The sequence below is a fragment of the Sminthopsis crassicaudata genome, chromosome 1 (assembly GCF_048593235.1).
Source record: "Sminthopsis crassicaudata isolate SCR6 chromosome 1, ASM4859323v1, whole genome shotgun sequence".
Classification (NCBI taxonomy): domain Eukaryota; kingdom Metazoa; phylum Chordata; class Mammalia; order Dasyuromorphia; family Dasyuridae; genus Sminthopsis; species Sminthopsis crassicaudata.
In genome coordinates, this window is record NC_133617.1 from 533,733,884 (window position 1) to 533,754,836 (window position 20,953).

The 20,953-nt window shown below is 32.1% G+C and overlaps 1 protein-coding gene across 14 annotated transcripts in view; it reads left to right on the forward strand.

The window, feature by feature from the left end:
* The window catches only part of PAM (peptidylglycine alpha-amidating monooxygenase), a 344,584-nt gene that overhangs the window by 110,036 nt on the left and 213,595 nt on the right, over positions 1-20,953 (forward strand). For all 14 annotated transcript variants that reach the window (XM_074281870.1, XM_074281880.1, XM_074281881.1 and 11 more), the window contains 2 exons: positions 3,649-4,175; positions 5,139-5,259. In XM_074281870.1, the coding sequence (XP_074137971.1) occupies positions 4,084-4,175; positions 5,139-5,259 (213 nt within the window). In that variant the 5' untranslated portion in view covers positions 3,649-4,083. The remainder of the gene's footprint in view (positions 1-3,648; positions 4,176-5,138; positions 5,260-20,953) is intronic.

Sequence of the window (20,953 nt, forward strand, 5' to 3'; positions counted from 1 at the left end):
TATATGTCTATATTTGTATCTTGCTAAGTAAAAAAAAAAATTCCCTATGTTGACAAGTAGCATCAATAGTCACACAAACATAAAGAGCAAAACAAAAACAAAGCACTTTTAAAAATTTTGGATAGTCTTTTTTCCAGGATAAAGGGAAACTTGATGTCAATTCTAGTATAATCAAAACTCATTACAAATTAGTAGAGATAGAAATGTATGAGATTTTATGATTCTCAGGTTACATTAAATGTGGAAAATGACTCCTTTGTGCCCACATATTTACAAATTCCCAATGATGTAGCAATTCAACTGGTCATTTTCAACATAGAGGCATAATACTTATATCATGTGACATGTAGTAATTATGAGGTAATCCTCCCCTAACAGTCAACAATGATTAGATACCTATTAGAGAAATAATAGAAAATCTCACTGGTATCATTCAGTCAGTGATTCTATTGCAGCACTAACTTGACAACAGTAACCAATTTTATTTTTCCAGTCTCCGTGATCAGTAACAGACTCCCTCTAACTATGTCTATTAGTCATCAAATCATTCTGTCCTGAAAATACTTCCATCAGGAGAATAAGAAGACATTATTCTTAATTAAATTTCTCAACTTGGACTAATATTCTCATGACTTCACAACACATATCAAATTCAGTATTTTCGTATTTTATTTTAAGACGAAGTGCATGCTTTATTTTCACATTCTATTCATCCACTTAACCACCAAACCATTTAACACTTGTCTGCCATTGTTAACATGTTCCTCCTCAACCTGACAAACACTTCCCACATCATATATAGGACCTGGACTTCTGCGCCCTGGGAAAAAAGAGAATACATATAATGTCAACAAAGTTCACTTTGAATTTAATAATAATAATAATTTAATGATTTAAGTGTAAGGTCTTTAATAATAGATAAGATAATAAGATAACTATCAAAGTACATTTACATTAATAATTGTATAGATAATTTTGTTCTCTCCAACTCTTTGTGACCCCATTTGGGGTTTTCTTGGCAAAGATACTGAAGTGGTTTGTCATTTTCTTCTCCAGGACATAAGCAAACAGGGTTGAGTGACTTGTCCAGGAAATATCTGAGGTCCTCACTCCAGGCCCAATGATCTATCCACTGAACCACCTAGTTATACTGTATAATATTTACCTTACTGTCAAGGTAGTCTAAATATAAAATAAAATAACTTAATCACTTTAATTGGCTTTCTCATGTCTTTTGAATTTTCCATGGAATAAAACATGATGAACTCATGGCAATAATATCTACTAATATAACATAGAACTGTGGTTACAAAACTTTCCTCCCAGAAATCCAGTGTGCGCACCCTCCCCCCAATTAATACACAAAGTGTCTGGCATATAGTAAACATTTAATAAATGCTTGTTGATTGACAATATCTATTAGTAGAATCACACACTTTAATAATATGATGATGAGGTACATGCATAGGAAAACTTATTTCCAAGGCAACTAAAACCTCTGGAAAACAGGGCCTTAAAATACTTTTTTTTTTTTTAATAGAATCCTCTCTGCAGAAGATTAGCAGAGCTACCTCTTTCTTGATTTTGTTGTTAGCTTTCTTCTTTGCTGCCATAGGTTTTGACCCTTGAATCTTTGTCTTCAGTGATTGCCTCTCTGTTGACACATTTGCCTATAGGATATGTCTTTGCTCCCTCAATTTTATTTTAGCCTTTTTAAAAGTACCTGTTCAATTGTTGGGCTGAGAAGTCTCCGAGTGTTTTACTGTTAGATGCCATGGGAATGGTGGAGAAAGAAAGGAGAAGAGACAGTGAGAAAAAAATCTCCTTTTCCTCAAAAAGTAAAGAGTTGAATAGTCTTAAGTATTCCCTTTCTCTCTTTCTCTAAATTATGGAATTGAATCTAATGTTTTATGTCAGCTACTGTAGTTCATTTTTGCCTCCAAGAACAAATAAAATTTTATTTTTTGCCATACAAAACCTTTCATAACCTAACCCTTTCCTACCTTTCCTTCTTTTTTATACCGTATTCCCTTTCGGTGACCCTGGCCTCCTGGCTGTTCCATTAGGAAAGCCTCTCAGTTCCAGGCATTTCCTCTGGCCTTCCCCCATGCCTGGAAGATTCTCTTTCCTCCACTCCAACTACCTGGCACCCAACTAAAATTCCACCTTCTAGAGGAAGTCTTCCTTAACCTATCTTAATTGCAATATTTTACCTCTTTTAATTATTTGTTATCTACTCTTTATTTAGCTTGCTTTGTCTATATTTGTTGGCATGGTGCTTCCTTCATTATAATGTAAACTCCTTGAGGGCAAGAACTGTCTTTTTGCTTCTTCTTATATCCCCAGTGCTTGAGGCACAGTGTGTGGCATATAGTCTGCCTTTAATTAAATGTTGACTGATTGATGGATTAATTTTAAAGGTCAACTAGGGGAGTGTCCAGAATTGTCCAATGACTTTGCTTCCTTTTTACTCAAGTGACTTGTTCCCACTTTTGGATCAGCCTGGCTTCATTTTTACAGTCAGCTTAAAATCTCATAATCATTAGTTCTCTTATTAATTCCTCAGCTTTCAAGGAACAATTCTTTTCCAGCAAGATTTATGTGCATGTCTAGCCTTACTTCATTTATATTTAGTGCAAGGTATATTTCTTAAAGTGCTATGAGGAACTTTGTGTCTTTCACATAGTTTATCTTACGTTTAAAATGCATCTTTAATATCTTTTGAATTTGGAAAGTAGCATGTAAATATATTTTGAAACTTTTATATAATACTAACAGAATTGTCTGTTTTTGTTAGACTGATGGTAGTATATATGTGGTTTCCCCCTGAGGTTATGGCAAATGGTAAAAACCCTTTAACAAATCTTTTTTTTTTTTTAAAGTAAAGTTAATATATAGGCAGTGATGCATGATTTTAAATACCTGACTTCTGAATAAAAACCTTGGAACTTATACCAAGATGTTCAGGGAATAAGAAGCCATACATATTAAAACTGATAAACATTATTTTCAACTTATTTTAATAGAATCCATATGACCCCAGTTCCAAATGTCCTGATAGTTTTGTCAATGGGAAACTCCTTGTCGTAATATGTTTGTTAATGTACGGTAGATACTAGCTAAGAAGCACTGTATTTGTCTCTCTTTTTTTATGTCCCAAAATGAAGTACCTTTCAAAACTTATGCACTGTTATTTCCATATCATCTCACTTAATAGTTCATAATCTATAGGATTTTTAAAAGACTTCATGGTACATATAAGGGCATGTCTTTGTTCTCATAATCTTTTTCTGATCACTGTTCTATCAAAATTCTCTGCTCAGTTTCTCTCCGTGTTTCTCCTTCACTTGTCTTTTTCATCTGACAGTAATCTAATGTATGAATAACTTTCTTAGCTAGAGGAAGATATTGTTGGAGGTTTGAAATGCATTTTTAGTCATAGAAGGGAAAGATATAAGGAAGGAAATGTGGAACGGTAATTGTGTGGGGGTGGAGGAAGAAAGACAGAGATCAACAGCCAAGGCATTTCTCACTGGGTTGGGCTAAAGCTTATGAAAGTATTAATGTATTAAAAAGCCTCAACAGGGATTTGCTGAGGACAAATGCTGTAATGTGTTAGTCATCCATTATCTGCTTCTATTTTTGCAGGTTCCGAATGATGAATGACGTTGGTTTGTATGATATCCCTCACAGCCTCTGTTATTGTGGATTGATAAGTCACCTGCCGGTCTAAACGGAGCACCAGAGCCAAAAGCTTCAGAGGGGGAAAACATCAGGACTACCTCTTTGCTTCTGTTTCTTGACTGGAAAAAAGTACAGCGTAACCTCGCTGTGAAAGATTTCTTCCAACAGATTTTTTTGCAGCTAATGATAAGAGACAACATAGCATCGTCCACCTTCCTGATATATCGTGCCTCCAAGATAGATGGTTTGTCCAGCGCTGTGGGGGATGCCTGCAGAGCACACGATAATGAAGTAGTGAATTGATACAGCCACTGCTGCCTAATTGTTGGGATCACACCCGATAGAGCTGCTCTGCCCTTTTTCTACTGCTCTAATCGGGCCAGGAACAGCAGGGTGGACATGGCTGGCCTCGTTAATAACCTGCTAATACTGTTCCTTGTTTTTCAAAACAGCTGTTTGGGTTATAGAAGCCCGCTTTCTGTCTTTAAGAGGTGGGTTTTGCTGGAGAGCTGATGTTTATGATGGTTTTTGTGCATGCTATTTAAAGGTACAATCACTTTTTCAGCTGTGAGTCTTAAAAGGATGTACCAGCTGAATATAATTTATTGAAATTGTGTTTATTTTTTGTGGGTGTAACTTCTTGAAAACTAGGTCTCTGTTTTAAAATGACTCCATTGTATGGCAGCCAGATTTCCTGTTTTTCAAAACTCTATTAAGAAGTTTTGATTTCTAATACTAGTCTCTCTCTGTGTGAGTTATCCAGAAGCCACGTTACAGTTGTTTAAACTTAAGCACTCTCTTGTTATCACATCTACAAGTATAAAATATCTTGTTAGACTTTGGCAGTGGGTGAGCGGGACAGATCATGGACTCCAGCAGTTCACCAAAAAAACACTGAGCTGTAGATACACTTCTGATAATTACCTTGTTAAATATTTATGTATTCACATAGTTCTCTTTCACTCAGTGATCTGTCCTCCCCCTTAGAACTCTTATGTAGTACTAAAAACATGTTTTCCTTTTATTCCCAACCAATAGTATTAATCATCATCATCACTTTGATTTCAATCATCCCTTGATGGAGTTATTAAAATTTACTGGGTTATAGTTACAATTCTTAGGTTGAGGAAATTGGTATATCATTGATTCTTTTAACTTGTTAGACCCAATAATTTCATTAATCAGAACCTCATATTTCCTTTTTTTTTTTTTTTGAGCTGTATAAAAGCAAGTATGAAATGCATTTCATTTAAATATTTTTTTATTTCATATTAGTTTTGAGTTAGGAAGTATTTTGAGGAATGTGTTACATGCTTAAAATAGTTTATAAATGTCTAACTACATGAGACTAATTGTGAAGAATTTATATAACAAGTAGGTGAAAATCCTTTTTTTCTTACTGAATTAAAGTTCCATTGTCATTAAGATTTTTAAAACTTTATATCTCTTTTAAGGTATAAAGAAACTACTAGATCATTTCCCAATGAATGCCTTGGTACCACCAGGCCAGTAATCCCTATTGATTCATCCGATTTTGCATTGGACATCCGCATGCCTGGGGTTACGCCAAAGCAGGTAAGGGAACTGTATTATATTTCTTACTTGTTATATGTACTCTTGTCAACTAGAATAGAGAAACTTTATCTACTATTAGGACTGTCTTGAAAATTAAGCTTTATATTTATATTTTTCCTCCCCGAGGAGTTGAGACTCTTTGTGATGTACTGTATATGGATTAAAATATGAAAAATTATTCTAATAAAGTGAAATGATATTCAGCAGCTGTATCTAAGAGATTACTGCCTGTAAATATCCTAATTCAACCACTATTTAGAAAGTGTTTTTAAAAAAAGAACAAGACCAAATTTGAAATCAAACTATTTCATGCCTTAAAAGTTTAAAAAAATTGATTCTAACAGGTGGCTATGTGCTTTCCTTAATATAAGTAGTTTGCTTTACCAGTAGTTATAACTAATTCCCAAAATATGAATCAAATACACCTGAGCAAAATGAGAAAGGTTATTTTTCCTCCTAGTGGTGTTTTCCAGGGTGTTTCATTAAGCATAAAAAGGTCTGGATTAATTATGTTTTGCAGTTAGGCAGTGAGAGGATATGTGCATGGCATTAAAAGATAGTACTTTCCTTTTGAAGGGCTGCAGAAGCATGAAAAGGACAGGGTGTTGTTGAACTGCAGTAGATGACTCATTGTTGCAGATAGCTTTTTTTTTTTTTTTTTTTTTTTTTTTTTTTTTGCACTGAAAAATAAAAAGATTTCAACTACTGGGGATATGTCTTTGAAGTTGGCATCCAAAAGCCCTAGGAAGTTTATGTAGGCCTTTGGAGAGGGAGGTTTCACATTGGATTTTTTGAGGAAGGATAACTTGTTGACCTCATGATCTATTAATAATTCCTTAAATTAGCATTGTAAAAATATTCCCTTTTGGAAAATATCTATGCATTTCAATTTTTGCATGATAATTTATTAGTCTCTTAAATATGAACTTTACAAGAGCCTCAATAACAGTATTTAGCTAAAAGAAGAATGGTAAAAAGAGAGAAAAAGAAGAAAAATGAGAAAATTTTCTTTTTCTTCTACTTCATCCTATGGATGAAATATTTAAATCAGAGCACTATTTTTACTGTATTTCATTAAACCTGGATTTTCATGATACAAAAATATAACTTATTTAAGTATTGTTGATATTTTCTTCTTTTCTAAGAAATCTTTCATTTGCCAAATAGTTCTTGAGTCATAAATGAGATTGTTTTATTCATAATAATTCTGTTCCTTTTCTGCCCCATTATAATATGAGGACTATCCAAAAGAGAGATGGGACAGTGCTACTAGAAGACAACTTCCAGGTGATCTATTTTAGAGTAATCATAAAATAAAATGTCTTTATTAGTTTTGTGATTTAAATGATAATATCTCATGATTATCAAAATAGTAATAGAAAAGCATTCACTTAAATATAATTATTCCTACTTTATATTATGTGTACTATGCATACACATATAGTATAAAAACATCAGTTTATAGTGTAATTTTAGTAACTTACCCTACAATCTGCAAAGTGCTTAATATACATTATCTTATTTGAGTTTCACAATACCATGATATAGTCACAACAGTTACCTTATCCCCATTTTATTACAAATGAGGAAGTTGAAGTTGAGAGGTGATGTAATTTGTAATTACTTTATGATTAGTAAATGTCAGGAGTAGGATTTAGACTCATATTTTCCTGATTTTAATTCCCGTACTCTATCCACACATCATGGTACCTCTCATATCTAGCTAGTATATTATATTTAGAGAAGGTATTTCATGAACTTTAAAATATTATGTAATTGTGAGTTGTTATCATGGATACTATATCTATTATGTGGTCTTTACATCATAACTACTTATATATGTGCAAGTATAATATGTAAGTATATGTGTATACATGCACACATACACACACACACACACATATTTGTGTAGAATATATATCCTATAGGTACAGATAGGATAATTATGTGTATGTATTACACTTTGCTTGATAAATTTCTGTGTCTTGAGAATCTGGAATGATTCAGTGACTATGTTCTGGCTTCCCTTGATTAGTTCACATTTGGGTGCCAAATCTATCACTTGTTTCTATTTTTTGACTGTCAAACTTGGTGGTAGGCACTCTTACTTGACTCTCACATGACACTAGAACCTTAATGATGGTATGTAGCTTCTTGGTCAATTCTACAAATGAAAACAAATCTGAACACTGAATAGCCAGACAAAGAAAGTTAGTTGGATCTCCAGGAGATTTCCAGTATTTCTAGAAGCTTTTTGATAGAAAAACTATAACATGCCCTCCTGGTAGTTACAATTACTAGTCTGCCCTAGGCCCAACAGAGTACCTTTGACCACTGACCTTTGCAGTGTCAACTCTACCCAGCTTGCCTCCTCTGAGGCCTTCAAAGGTCTCTGGCCACAATCTCTTGAATCTATAGTTTAATAACCAGTAGCGCACTCAAGAACAGAAAGCCTTTATTATACCTACTCACATAAGACCCTGACTTGTCAGCTCCCTAGTGAACACCTGGTCTGAAGACCCACGTGTTCTCTACCAAACTCCTTACCTCTCGGCTATCCGTCAGCTTGGCTTGGCTACCCCAGGTTAAAGAGCGCCAGCTTAAAGAGAGAGACTGCTGTCTGCAGTGGGCTTATAAAGGGCCCGTGAGGTCACACACACACAGCCAACCAGCGAGAGAGCCATCACCCATTACGAAGCTATCTCAATATGGCCAAGATCCCACCCACAGGGCAGTCCTATATCCACAGAGATTACTTCTGGGCCACTCAAATCTCCTTTTGCACAGTGCCCTCCCATTCAAAGGGCCCTTACAAAAAACTAATTAATTGACTACCATTTATATGCCAGAAAGTTTGCTAAATATTAGACATAGAAGATTCAAAAAAGTCTCAATCTCAAAGAGCTCATAATTGAGGCAGAATACTATCAGCTATGTACAAACTAGAGATAATCTCGGAGAAAAGACATGAGCAGTTAAAAGGAATGAAAAGGGAATTTTAGCTGAGACTTGAAGGAAGCCAGGGAAATCAGAAAATAAAGATAAAAAAGGAAAAGTTCCAAATATGAGACAAACCAGTGAAAATTGAGTCAGGAGATGAAGTGTCTTGGTCATTGGACAGCAAGGAGGCAAATGCCATTGGATCACAGAGGTACAAGTAAAACAGTAAGATTCAAGAAAGGAAAGATCAGAAGGGGCCAGATAGGTTATAAAAGGCTTTGAAAGCCAAACAAAGGATTTTATATTTGATCCTGAATGTAATAGTTAATCACTGGTGTTTATGGAAATGGTGCACAGGGATATATTCAGACATATTTTTTTGGAAGATCAATTTGAGAGCTTAGTGAAGGACAGAGAAAGCATAGGTTTTATTCCTATTTAAGAGATAGAAAGAGAAAGATATTCACAATAGAAAAAGGAAAAAAAAAGATAAAGAAAAAAAAAAAGATGAATGAATTCAAAAGGAAAACGAGAAGGAATCCAAAGGCAGGGGCGTGAGAGAGTTTAAAAATAGAGAACTGTAAAGGAGAAAAGGATAAGTAAGGAAAGTAGTAAGAGAGAGGAAAAGGAAAAATCAATGATAGTCCTATATATGGATAATTTTTACACTTTCCAGAAATCTTTTACCTTCATTTGTTGCCCCTTTCTACAACCCCTTTAAGGAATGTACAGAAAGAATGATCATCATCTTTGTTTTGCAAATTAAGAAACTAAAGTCATTGAGATTAATAGTATTGCCCAAGCCTACATAATAAGTGATGCTTTAGGTCTGGAATTTAGACCTTTTGACTCCTGGTCTACTCCACAACAAAGGAGAAATACTAGAGAAAAGATTGGAGAAAGACAGTGAGTATAAAAACTAAGAAAAGAAGTACATGAATAGCAAAGAAAAGAGATTATACAAAGCAGACTAGTGAAAGCTTAGGTTGGTGGGAGGGACTTAGCCTTTCTTTGGAAGATAATGAGTAGTAAGTAGTATTTTAGGATGATGGAAAAGTGGGAACATAGAATTATGGAATGTCTACCAATTGTCACTAACATGATCATAAATACTTTAATGCTATGACTGCCACTTAAAATAAATTCCTAAAGACAAGACAAAAGTTCATTGTCTGATGAAAAAATAAAATTAGCCCCATCCTTTTTCTCTATAGATTTTTGTAATCTCTCCTTCAAAAGAATTATTCCTATTAATTATGCAATTATCACCACAACTGGGAAACAAGAATATCTACAACATAAGAAAAGAAAATCTCTGAAGACCTCATGGTATAGCCCTTTGAAGTACATAATATATAACACAGTACCATATTAATTATATAATACATATGACTTTAAAGTCTGATAGAATTTTAAAGCTGGAAAGGACCTTAGAAATCATTTAGTTTGATTGATTCATTCTATGGCTATAGAAATAGACTGAAGAGATTAAATAATCTATTTAACACAACGGTAAACATAAGAAAAGAAGTTGTATGGACAAGATAGTTAATTTCTCTTTTTTAGCTCTAATTAGGTGTAAATATTAGAATTGTAAAATATTGTAATAGTATCACAATAGATATAATATTATTTTGGTAAGATTCACAGTTGTCAAGTAACATTCTGTATCATCTGACTACAAAGTTAGATAGATATGGTCCATAATATCTAGACCAAATTGGGACTATTTTAATGTCTCTATTCCAAGCTGGAATTAGGAGAAAGCACTGATTCTTCATGATATATGTATGATGATAATTTCTAAGAGATCTCTTAATAAAAAATGAATAGTTTATATTTAAGTAGAATTTAAAGATGTGCAAAATATGTTATTTACAACACTTTTTTGAAATAGATTTGCAAATGCTAGAATCATCTGTATTTTTTGGATGATGAGCAATTTATCTATCGTCACTCAATTGGGAAGTGTCAGAATTTTCCAAAATATCATGCTTATTTACCTCTCTGTTATCTAGAAGATCTGAGGAAATATTAGTAGCAGGGCTACTACATAACTACAAAACTACATAAAGTTTTGAAGTTGTCAAAATTTGTCTTTTGAGTTTCTCGACATCTTTCTTTCTTCTTTTCTTGTTTCTGTCTCTATTTCTGTGTCTATCTGTCTATCTGTCTTTCTGTCCTTCTCTGTTTCCTAACTTGCCTGGTCTCAAAATCCAATATGAATCTGAAGACTTGAACCCAAAAGTCTTTTTAACTCCAAAGTCAAATTTCTAATTGCTGTTCTATGCTTTATCTCATATTCCATAGTTTTAAAATAGAGCAAAGAGTAAACACTGCTGAAGATAAATGAATGAATACTGAATATTGGATAAATAATTATTCAGAGTAGGGATTGTGTATAAGTATTCATAAATTTCAAGGAATATGTGAGGGGTTGAGATGGGAAAATTATTACCCTATAAATACAGAAGAAAGATTAAATGGAGAAAACAGAATATTACAAGGTGTTTTTAAGAAAGAGAGTATTTGGTAGTATTGAATAGTAGAGTAAAAAAGAAAATTTCTACATACACTTAGTGGCTCATAGAAATTGATAAGTAAGGAATGTCATTCCTAAATTCAGTATTAGAGTTCAATATTTTTATTATCCATAATATTACAAGTATCATATGAAGAGAACTAAAGATCTCAACATTTGGTGGTAAATATAAATATATAAATATGATTGACATTTTAGGAACTGTGAATGATAACTAGAATATTATCAATGAAAGAGTTCTTTGATCCTTAACTAGTTCTATGACACAGTTAGGGATGGTATTATTATTGGTGTTTCCTTCATCCATGCCCTCTCATCTTACTCTACTGTTATCTATATCCCCCCACAAATCCTTCCTGAGGGGTAAAATCAGCATGCTTACAGTTTTCATCTACTTTTCTTATCTTTGTATGGGTACCGGTGGCATACTCAAGCTCTCCAATTGTTAGACTTCCTATTTATAAATTTACAAAAATGATTCATACTTTCCTTTATGGACATAGAGCACACTGGTGGTTTTTTTCATATCCATTCTATATCCTTGATGAACCTCTCTATTGTGTTTGGGAAGAGCCACAACTGTAATTTAGATGATAATTATGATGATTCATGACTCATAGTAATGTTACATCACACAAATATTTATATTAAAAGACAGGCCTTTGTTTTTGGGAAATGCTTGGGATTATTAAAAGCATAATTTTCCAGACAATCCAACTTATTTTCTATTTACTGTTCATTTCAGGACCCAGCTCATTTGTCTATTTTATCTTGAGTCCATTTACTAATGACTGAGCATTGTAGGTTATCTACCCATCTACATATCATAATCTGGACAATAGATATTCTTCATTTATCTGGCTTTTGTATTATGAATAGTTAGACTAAAATCAGAGTGATTATGAATCTCATTTAAGAAGTTCTTCAGTGTTCTAGGATTTGACACAATTAGTTCAATATCACCTGCACCATCAGAAAATTTGGAGATCTTCCATTACTCTGTTCCATTTGGAATTTGTGATGGATATCCTCCAAGACTGTGACATCTTTGAGATAGCACTCACCTTTATTGGTTTATTCTTCACTTATAAAAATTAATTATATTGCTATTTCTCTAGGAATCTATATAATTTTGACATATAATTTGATATATAATTTGCATTTGAAATACCTTGCTGGAGTAGAGTCCTGAGGCTGTGTATTGTTCTACTTAATCAAATACTTTTTTTGTTATCAAAAATAATAACCAAAGTATGATCTTCTCTGATATCTTTAAAAGGTGTGATTTTAAAGATATGGTCTGCTGATTTTAAAAATGTAATCTGCCAATTTCTTTTTTTCCCCCATACCTTCATTGAGATTGCCTTCAATAGAGATACAGTATTCTTGTAAAAGCTTACAGTTGATGGAAAAGTATACATTTAAACTCAATAATTGGTATGCTCTTAGCCATTTTCATTTTGGTAAAGGTAAGGCACACAATTTTTCTAAGCATTTGGTATCCTTTCTTCTTTTATATTTCTTGATATGATTGTCAATAAATTTCATTAGTGCCCTCAAAATTGTCACTGCTAATACATATGTATTCCGTGTACAAGTGGTCCATTTTTATTTAGTATTGTTTCTACTTCTCAATAACCAATAATAACTTGTACTGGAAAACATAATTCCACAGGGGAAAAATAAACCTTTAACAAAATCAAAGCATTCTTGATAAAATACCAGAGCTTGGAAGAACCATTGATATGCTTAGGAATTAAGACAAACTTAGCAAGGTAAAATACATTTGAGTCATAGAAAGGGCTAAATGATGCTGAAAAACTTATATTTTAGTTAGAGCTGAAGAAATAAATATTTCTTCAGAATCCCACTGTCTTCTAGATGAGTTACAAAGACAAAATAGGAATTGTTTAGGGGTAGTTTTGTTTTGTTTTGCTAATATTAAGAGAGAAAAAAAATGGAAAGAATAGTAAATATACTAGGGAAGAAATAAAAAAGAAGGGAAAATTTCCGAATTGTCATGGTGAGGATATACAAGAAAATTTTCAAATGTGAAGGCAGGAATAGGGAAAGTTGAGAGAGGAGTTTACAAGGAAGCAACTAAATTTCATCTCTGAAAAGTACATCACAAAGGATAGATTAAAAAGAGAGAAAGAAAGTATAAGAACCAGTAATTAGAGTCAGGATTTGATTAAAAAGGCAGGAAAGAAGGAAGAAAAGGGCACACGTATTTCTTGAACATTTAATATGTTTTGGTCACTTTGCACAGTGCTATATATATATATATATATATATATATATATATATATATATATATATAAAATTATCTTATTTGATTCTCATATCAACCATAGGTGAGAATTACTTTTATTCTCATTTACAGTCAAGGGAACTGAGGCAAGAGGAGGTTAGTGACTTGCCAGGATCACACCACCATCTGAGGCCAGATTTGAACTCATGAGGAGCAGAAGAATACGTATGGAGAATTTAAATTTTAGATCATTAACGAATACCCTTTCATTACCTTCTTACTGTTTATAATAAAGGATTTAGAGGTGGGAAAAACAAGAGAAAAATACTAAGGGATAAAATAGAGGGATATCTACTACTAACAATCATAATTATGACTGTGAAATGGATGAGTTTACTCATCTAATGGAAGTTACTAGAATGAATAAGCAGAATCCATTTGTATGTTATTTATAAGGAATGTGCTTGAGAGATTCATACTGTTTAAGTGAGACACTGGAATAGAGTTTATTATGTTTCAGCCAAATTTTTAAAAAACACATAGCTAATTAAGATCTCTGACAGAGTAAAAGTAACTAAAAGTAATTGAAACAATAGATTCATTAAAATAGCAGGATTAAATAACTTCAACAATCATGAGACTTTCTATATATTACCCAAAAAAGCCACCAAAAAGAGTCAGGAAAAAAATGCCAAAATAGCTCAAGAATTTACAAATATTTGAGAGTCTGCTAATATAACCTCACAATCTTAAAAAAATAAAGTGACTCAAAATAATTGTAATAATTCTAATTTCCCATGGTTGGGCCATACCTACTAAATACAAAATGACAATAATATCCAGATTAATGTACAGATTAAATGCCATACCAATCAGACAACCAAAATTATTAGAAAAAATAATAGCTAAATTCATCTTAAGGAACAAAAAGTAAAGAATTTCATGGGGAATGATGATAAGCATGTTCCTATCCTTTTCCTCCTCATTATGGCTTTAGATCTCTAAGTGTACTACAAAGCAAGTAATCATCAACATTATTTGATGCTGGTTAAAAATTAGAAAAACATCAGTAGAATAAGTTCAAGATCCAGAAGCAAATTAATGCAGAGCTATAAACCCAAGTAAGCCCAACTGTTTTGGTAAGGACTCATTATTCAACAAAGATTGCTAGAAAATTACCATACTTTATACTTTTAAAAGTAAGAGTTTCAATGAATTAATAGAAAGAATAGGTAAAGTACAATTCAATTCAATCTACAAATAATTATTGAAATATACTGTGCTAAGTGTTGAAATAAAAACAGAAGGAAAAACAGTAACTGCCCTTTATGTCTTTCATTTCCATAGGGGAAAACCATATATACAAAGGTAAATGCTATATCCATGATAATTTAAGGGGGACAAGAATATTAACAAAAGAAGAGATGTGTAGAAACAGAATAGATACGACTTTACAACTAATTATATATGATGGGTCTGAGAGAGGAAAGAATCTAAGATTACTAAGTTTGAGGGATGATGTTGCTTTTAACTGAATTAGCTCAAAGAGTATACTCAAGAACGATGACACAAATTTATTATAATGAGGGAGGAAAGGGAATTTTATAAAGAGATTTATGTGTATGCAAAGGGAAGTTACTGACCAGCTCTGAATTTTTGAAGTTATGTATAAAAAATAGTATCAAGATCAGGTAACTGAAGATAAATATAAAAGAATGTCATAGTCTTCCAGTAATGATATAATGAAAAGTAAAGCCCAAATTAAGTTGGCTTTTCATTGAATCCTTAGGCCACACATATACACAAGATACAACAAACCAATCGTCATCTTATATAGATACAACATACATAAGCATTATTATTTACCTCCTCTGGATATTTTCTAACTTATCAATGTCCTTTTTAATCTATGGTCCCCAGAAATCTATAAATATGGACCTAACCAGGGGAGAATACAAACTATTACTTTTGTATGCCTGGAAATATGCCTTTCATAATGAAGCCAAAAATCACATTAACATTTTTGACTACTATATTTGGGCTTCTAACTTAATGAAATTACAGTTCACTACACCTTGTCCCGCCAACCAAGATCTTTTTCAGAGCAGTTTTTTAATGACCGACTCCCTGTGAGTTTTTTTCTTCTCAAGTATAAAACTTTATATTTATCCCTATTGAATTTCATTATTATTGACTTGTAATTGCTTTATCAGTTAAACTTTTTTAATATGATAAAAAACAATTTCTGTCTCAAGAGGATTTGCTAAATAAATAGAAGAAACATCTGGTATTTTAGTTAATTTTAAATGTGTTTGTTTAAAAATGACTTATTCAATATTATTCTAGAAATGTTAGCTATAGCAAGAAGTCAAGAAAAAGAAATTGAAGAGATTAGAATAGGTAACAAGGAAACAAAACTATTATTCTTCTTTTCTTCTTTTTTATTATAGCTTTTTATTTACAAATTATATGCATGGGTAATTTGACAATTCCAAAACCTTTTGTTCCAATTTTTCCCCTCCTTCCCCCCACCTCCTCCCCCCCAGATGGCAGGTTAACCAATACATGTTAAATATGTTAAAGTATAAGTCAAATACAATATATGTATACATAAAACTATTATTCTTTAAGATTATATGATGGCATATTTACAGAGTACTAGAGAATCAACTAAAAAACTTGTTGAAATAATTTACAATTTCAGCAAACTTATAGGATATAAAATAAACCTACCTAAATCATTAGCATGCGTGTGTGTGTGTGTGTGTGTGTGTGTGTGTGACTAACAAAGTACAATATGAAGAGATAAAGAAATTCCATTTAAATTTACTCCAGACAATATAAAATGCTTGGGAGTTTACCTGCCAAGAGAAACCCAGGAACTATATGAACACAGTTACATATACATACTTTTTATACAAATAAAGTCATATCTAAACAATTGTAGAAACATTAATTGTTTATGAGTTGATCAAGCCATATATAATAAATATGAATAAATATAAAAAGCCATATAATGAAAATGACAATTCTGATTACTTAGTGCCATACCAATCAAAATACTAAAGAAATATTTTATTGAATTAAAGAAAATAACAAAGGGTTAAGAATATCAAAGCAATCTATGAAAACAAAAGTAAAGAGATGTCTTAGAAGGACCAAATCTAAAACTATATTACAAAGCAATAATCATCAAGAAAATATGGTACTAGCTAAGAATTAGAGTGGTAGATCACTGAAACAGTTTAGTACATAACATTCTGTATTAAAAGACCATAGTAATGAAATGTTAGCAGACCCCCAGGTGAAAAAAGAAAGTGGGAAAGAAGGGAGAAAGGAAAGAAGGAAGGAAGGCTGGAAAAGGGGAATAAGAGAAGAAGGAAGAGAGGAAGGGAGAAAACGAGGGAGGGAGGAAGGGAGAGAATTAGGGAGGGAGAAAGAAGCTGTGTTGCCCAAGTGGGACTGGCCAATTGGATCCCCAGTGGAGTTGTTACTACTCTCAAGTTGTTATTTATTTTTCATTCTTGAAGAGAACCATGGTATCTAGAAGATGATACTATGACTTTCAAGTGAATTGGATTTAAGTGACAGAGGGCAAAGCAAAATCACCAGCTTTACTCTCTCCTCTGGAGCTGTGTAAGTCCAGTAGCAGTATTATACTCTTCATACCTGTGAGTGCTCTACCCTAAGTGAATAGCAGTATAGTTTCAAAAAGTCCTGGGAAGACTTACATGAACTGATTCAAAATAATATGAGTAGAACCAGGAGAAAAATCATACTTAGTAACAGCAATATTATGTGATGAATAATAGTAAATCATTTAGCAGTTCTCAACAATACAATGATCTAAGAAAATTCCAAAGGACTTTTGATGAAAACTGTTTTCCATTTCCAGAGAAATAACTGATTCAGTCTTACTAGAGATTGAAGCATAACATCATAAAGATTGAAGAATAATAACATATATTGTTCTTGGGTTTTTTGGTCTGGATTTTCTTTTGCAACATAGCTAATATGAAAATATTTTGTATGACTGCATTTATATGATCTGTATCGATTTCTTACCTTCTCAAAGAAGGGAAAGGGAAATAAAGAACTCAAAATTAGAAAAAAGCTAACACTTTATACACACACACACACACACACATATATGTATATGTATAAATAATCAGGAAAATGATTTAAGAAATTAAGTGCACCTCGCAAATCTATTTAAATAGCATGTTGATAAATTTTAAGAAAAATTAACTTCAGAGAATCAAGAGCAAAAAAATAATCCCAGAATTATCCAATTTTTAAAAAATAAAATCTCAACTTTTCTCCAAATTCTAGAAGAGAAAACATGACAGTTGTGTTGAAATTGCTTCTCATTTGCTTCAGGAATAATCAGTGATTCTTAGCAATTGTGATTTATTTTCAGGGCATTATATTTATAATGTAATAAGGGAATGTTCTGGGCAATAGTGGGTGAGAAGTTCCATATACAGTTCAAATTCTTCTTGACATAATTGATCAGGAGAATAGAAGTTCCACTATCACAGTCTTGAGCTTTTAAACCTATGCTTACTTACTGTTCTCACTTACTGTATTTACTCACTGTAAGTGATAAGCTGAGAATACTCTTCAGGTATGTCAAATAAGATAAATTTATATTCTCAACTGAGCTCTTCAAGGCAGGAATTTTATTTCCCCTATCTCTCAGCCTAGTTTTCTTTATTATGCCTTATAATATAATTATGATAGCAGAGTATTCAAGTAATACTTAAACTATGGGAATAAGACTAAAGAAATTTTTTTTAAAATATCAAACATTTATTTTTCCCTTTCTATCTAAAAAAAGGAAAAAACAAACTTCATGTGACAAATATGTATAACCAATCAAAAAAATTTCCTATGTTGACCAAATCTAAAAATATGCATCTTGTTCTGAATATTTCATTCATTAGCTTTATGATTGAGGGTAGGTGGTATTGTCCATCTTTAATTCTTTAAAATCATGGTTGATCATTTCATTAATCAGAGTTCTTGAGTTTTACAAAACTGTTTATTTATACATTGTTATTGATATACTTTAAATTGTTCTACTGGTTCTGCTTACTTCACTATGCATCAGTTCATATAAGTTTTCCCAAATTTCTTTGAAAGTCTCTTTCATCATTTCTTATATGAGCAACAATGAGAATTTATGTATATATTAAAAATTCCTTGCTTTGTAATCATGAACAAAAAGTTTATTAAATTGATATTGAATTAATTAATAATTATTAATAGCTAACATTTGTCTTGTGTTTTTAAATTTGTAAAGTACTTTACATGTGTTATCTTATTTGTCCTTATGACAATATTGTAAGTTAGATGCTATTGTTATCCCAGTTTTATATATGAAGAAACCAAAACTGAGAAAGGTTAAATTATTTGCTCATGATTACATAGCTAGTAGCTACATAGCTATGACATGATTCAAACTCAGCTTTACCTGTTCTATATAAACATTGATTTTTATAATAATGAGAATATATGTTATATGTATAGTAAATAAATGTATTGAAAATGAAAATTCATTTTATTTATTCCTGCTTATATATTAAGGCTTTAGGGAAGCAAATTTGAACCTCAAAATTTCCTTGCTTCATTATGAAAAACTTTGCTAAGGTTATAAATAATATTAATGTTAATATTTATTAATTCATTTATTATCAGCACTAGAATTTTTAATTGACCTTTTGTTTTGAATTATTATTTTCTTTAAAAATAAATGCAAACTCCTATCATTAATATTTTTCTTGGCCTGATGGAAAATGATTACATAAAGTTTCTGAAATATAACTATATGGGTGATCTTTGATGGGAAATTCTCAGACTTTCAAAAATATAATTCTATGATGAATTACTGTGCCATGGCAGGAAAATACTGCAACTGAAATTAACATGTATGTATGTATTTTGGGGATAGGGAGAGTAAGGTTTTGATAGATGTGACTGTCTATCATGTGTATGTTCTTTGCATTTTAACAAGGTTTTGGCTATTATTGAAGAGAGTAATTTGTGCATGATAGAGATAGAGCTGCTTCTTTAATGTGTATATCAGAAGTTTTCCTTTATACATGATTAAGTATACTACATTATCTGTGAAAAGCAATCTGTGTCTTGAAAGAGTGTGTTATGCACTTCTGCATAAAGAATGCTACATTGATGTAGAATAGGTCTAAACCTTCTTCAAGAGGGTTTTTGAAATATTAATTCAGACTATGCAAATCTGAAAAGAAGTGAAACAAAGAGAATTTTCTGGTAGCTTATAAATGCAAAGTGAATTAGTTTTCCTGTTAGGATGGAGGGATACATACTGTAGCCATCTATGAATCATGTTGGAACTCTATAATAAAAGAAAGACCTCTGTAAATCAGACTACATTTCTTCCGAAGCTTGTACTAGAACTTTCAAATTGTTCAGTTAATCAGATTCTCTTAATTCTATTTCGTAGGAAGTATTAAATTTTCATCAATTAAAACTATAGCATATTAAGCTTCTCTAGAAATTTGTATAATAAAGGTATTGTAACTCCTCCAAAATATATTACACATAAATATGATAAAATAACAATGTAATAAAGTAGTCCTTTTATCCCTTATGTCATCTGTTTGTAAATATTGTTACTATTAATAATTGACATTTTTATGATACTTTATGTACATTATTTAACTTGGGTTCTGAAGCACTGTGAGGTAGATGCTACAAGCATTTCGTCATTGTATAAATGAGGAAACAGATTGAGAAAAATTAAATAACTTACATGTTAACTAATAAAATGTCAGAGATAATTTTCAAATCCATGCCTTTATGACATCTGTGTATCCATAAATTGGGGTATCCACCGCAACTTGGTAGAGGAGAAAAAGAAACAAAGAGGATTAACAGAAGCATCAAAGAGAAGGAAGCATTTTAGTTGAAACTATAAAGCAGGGATTGTCTTCTTGTCTCCAAGTTCTAGCTTCTTCAAACCATTTTATAACCAGCTGTCATGCAAAAGTCCTACAATGCAGTTCTGATTATGTTATTCCCTCTCTAAAATACCTTCAGTGGTTCATTATGTTCAAAATAGAATAAAATATATCAAAAATCCTTACCCCATCAATATTCAAAGGCATCCATAATAAAAATCACCTTTTCTTAAAACCCTGCCCTATATTCCCTTTTGTGAACTTTTTGCCAGTACCATAAGTAGCTAAAGCAGTTGAATGTTGTATAGTGGTATAGCATCACAAAGGACAGTTCCTATTGCCCTAACATAAAAAATCTTGGCCTCTACAGAACTTTGTTGTTCTTTTGTTTCAGTCACATCTGACTTTTCATTACTCTGTTTGGGGTTTTCATGGCAAAAATATTGGCATGGTTTCCCATTTCCTTCTCTAGCTCATTTTTAAAGAAACTGAGGCAAACAGGTTAAATGACTTGCCCAGGATACAAGGATCATTGAAGGAATGTAGTGGCTGGAGATGGCTTTCCCCAACCCCAGAGCAAAGCTCTATTTGTCCTTTGCGCCATGCATTTTGAATTCTTGTTATTGACCAGATATTCCTTAAGCCCCAGCTTTTATAGAACTATTACTTGGGTCTATAATAATATCACCCCAATTGTTTTTTATTGAAATTCTAATATTCACTTCAAATGACACTTCAGTCAAGCAATAAACATATACCTAAATATAACCTTCCTTAATTACTCTCTATTAGATATGACTCCTACTGACACTGTCAGTTCTTAGTACACTCTAGCAGAGAACTTTGGACAAGTAGATATAGTGCCACACTATAATAAGGAGTGTGGGTATATATAACAATTGTTCATTGGTTGGATGGTTGATTTTTAAGGTGTTTGAGTTTGAGTATATATCTTTTATATAAAGAAGTTTGCTAGATCTCCATATGACACCTAATAATAAATCAATCTACATGAATGGTGGT